General features: G+C 32.4%; 1 protein-coding gene across 1 annotated transcript; it reads left to right on the plus strand.

Moving 5' to 3' along the window:
* Positions 1-245: 245 nt before the first annotated feature.
* Tsp_13322 (DNA topoisomerase 2-binding protein 1) lies at positions 246-1,304 on the plus strand (the record flags this gene model as incomplete). The annotated part of the gene is made up of 4 exons (XM_003367345.1): positions 246-339; positions 601-707; positions 741-886; positions 1,241-1,304. Coding segments are annotated over 4 exons (411 nt in total), but the record flags the coding sequence as incomplete, so codon positions are not given.
* Between the last annotated feature and the right edge of the window lie 89 nt (positions 1,305-1,393).

Genomic DNA, 1,393 nt, shown 5'->3' on the forward strand with positions numbered 1-1,393 from the left:
ATTGCTAGGGAAAGAATTGGCTCGTTGTTGAAACCCCAGAATGAACCAACGCAGCAGTCTACGTTTGACTCATCACAAGTAGTTTTTATTTATACTTTTTGCTTTTCATCTGTTAAGTATCTTACTTTTTTTATAGCCAGTTAACCAGAACTTTTTGTTTCAATTTACGTCGTTGAATTCACAAGTAGAATATTAAACGTAACTTGTATGCATTGTATACATGGGAAATTTTTATTTCATTGTAGCAAAAGCAGATTGTACTTTCGGCATTTTCGGAATTAAAGGTGGCATATATTTTGAACAGCGATTTTTATCCAAGCTGTACTCATGTAATAGCAGGTAATGAATGTATTGATTTGTTGCAGGTGATGATTTGGTAGACAGTTTTGTCTATCGCATAATAACAATAATAGCAATAGCATGGAATGTTTTTTATTATAAGTGGTGTAAGAATTTTCAAATGGTTTATTTGAAGTTTTGAACTTGAGATAAATGTAACAAATAATTTTAAATAAATAAACTTTAATTGTAAGCAGTTTTGTTTCAGATTTATTATTAGTTTGTTTTTTTGTTATTTGCATGAATTATGTTTGCTGATAGGTACGCTTGGTCGCACTGAGAAAGCATTATGTGCTCTTGCCACAGGAAAATGGATACTCACATTCGCTTACGTAGAAGCATGTCGCCAGCACGGATTTCTTGTTGAAGTGAGGGTTTTTTTGGTTAATTTAACATTTTAGATTTGCAGTTTGCAAGAGTTGACTGATGTTTCAAGGAACAAGAATATGAGTGGGCGAAGTTTCTACGTGATTCTGGTGATGATGTGGACGTTGGGATGCTCGATGTGGCTGAAGCGGCTGTTAGATGGAGAAAAAAGATTCAGCGAGTAAGAAATTTTCAGTGCAACATGCTTTTTCATTTTGTGTAGTACATAAGTAAAATTTACAATATAATGATTTTTGGTGGTGTTCGCCAATGTTGAAGTCACAGATATTAAAACAATTAATTTCTATTATTTTGTTGATTCGATGTAATTTGCTTTTGTTGCTAATTGTTAATTGTAATTAGGAGCAGAGATATGCTTTTGATGGTTGGATGGCATTTATTGCAGCCGATTCAGCGAAGCAGAAATCATTAGAGCGTCTTATTTGTTTTGGAGGTGGAAAAGTTTTCACAAAGTAAACATAATTTCTGCTTTTAAATTGATAAATTGAAAAGTTTAATTGGTAACAAATTTCAGGGTTGAAGATGCTCCCAAAGGTTGTTTCGCTTTCGTGGATGTCAACAGTTTAAATTTTACGAAGGTAGATTTTTTTATAATATTATAAAACACTGTTATAAATGTAAAGCATTGTCATGAAAAAGTTGAATATACAGAGAGTTTGAGATTTAC

Source organism: Trichinella spiralis (assembly GCF_000181795.1).
Source record: "Trichinella spiralis strain ISS 195 chromosome Unknown Scfld4427, whole genome shotgun sequence".
In the NCBI taxonomy this organism is placed as follows: Eukaryota; Metazoa; Nematoda; class Enoplea; order Trichinellida; family Trichinellidae; genus Trichinella; species Trichinella spiralis.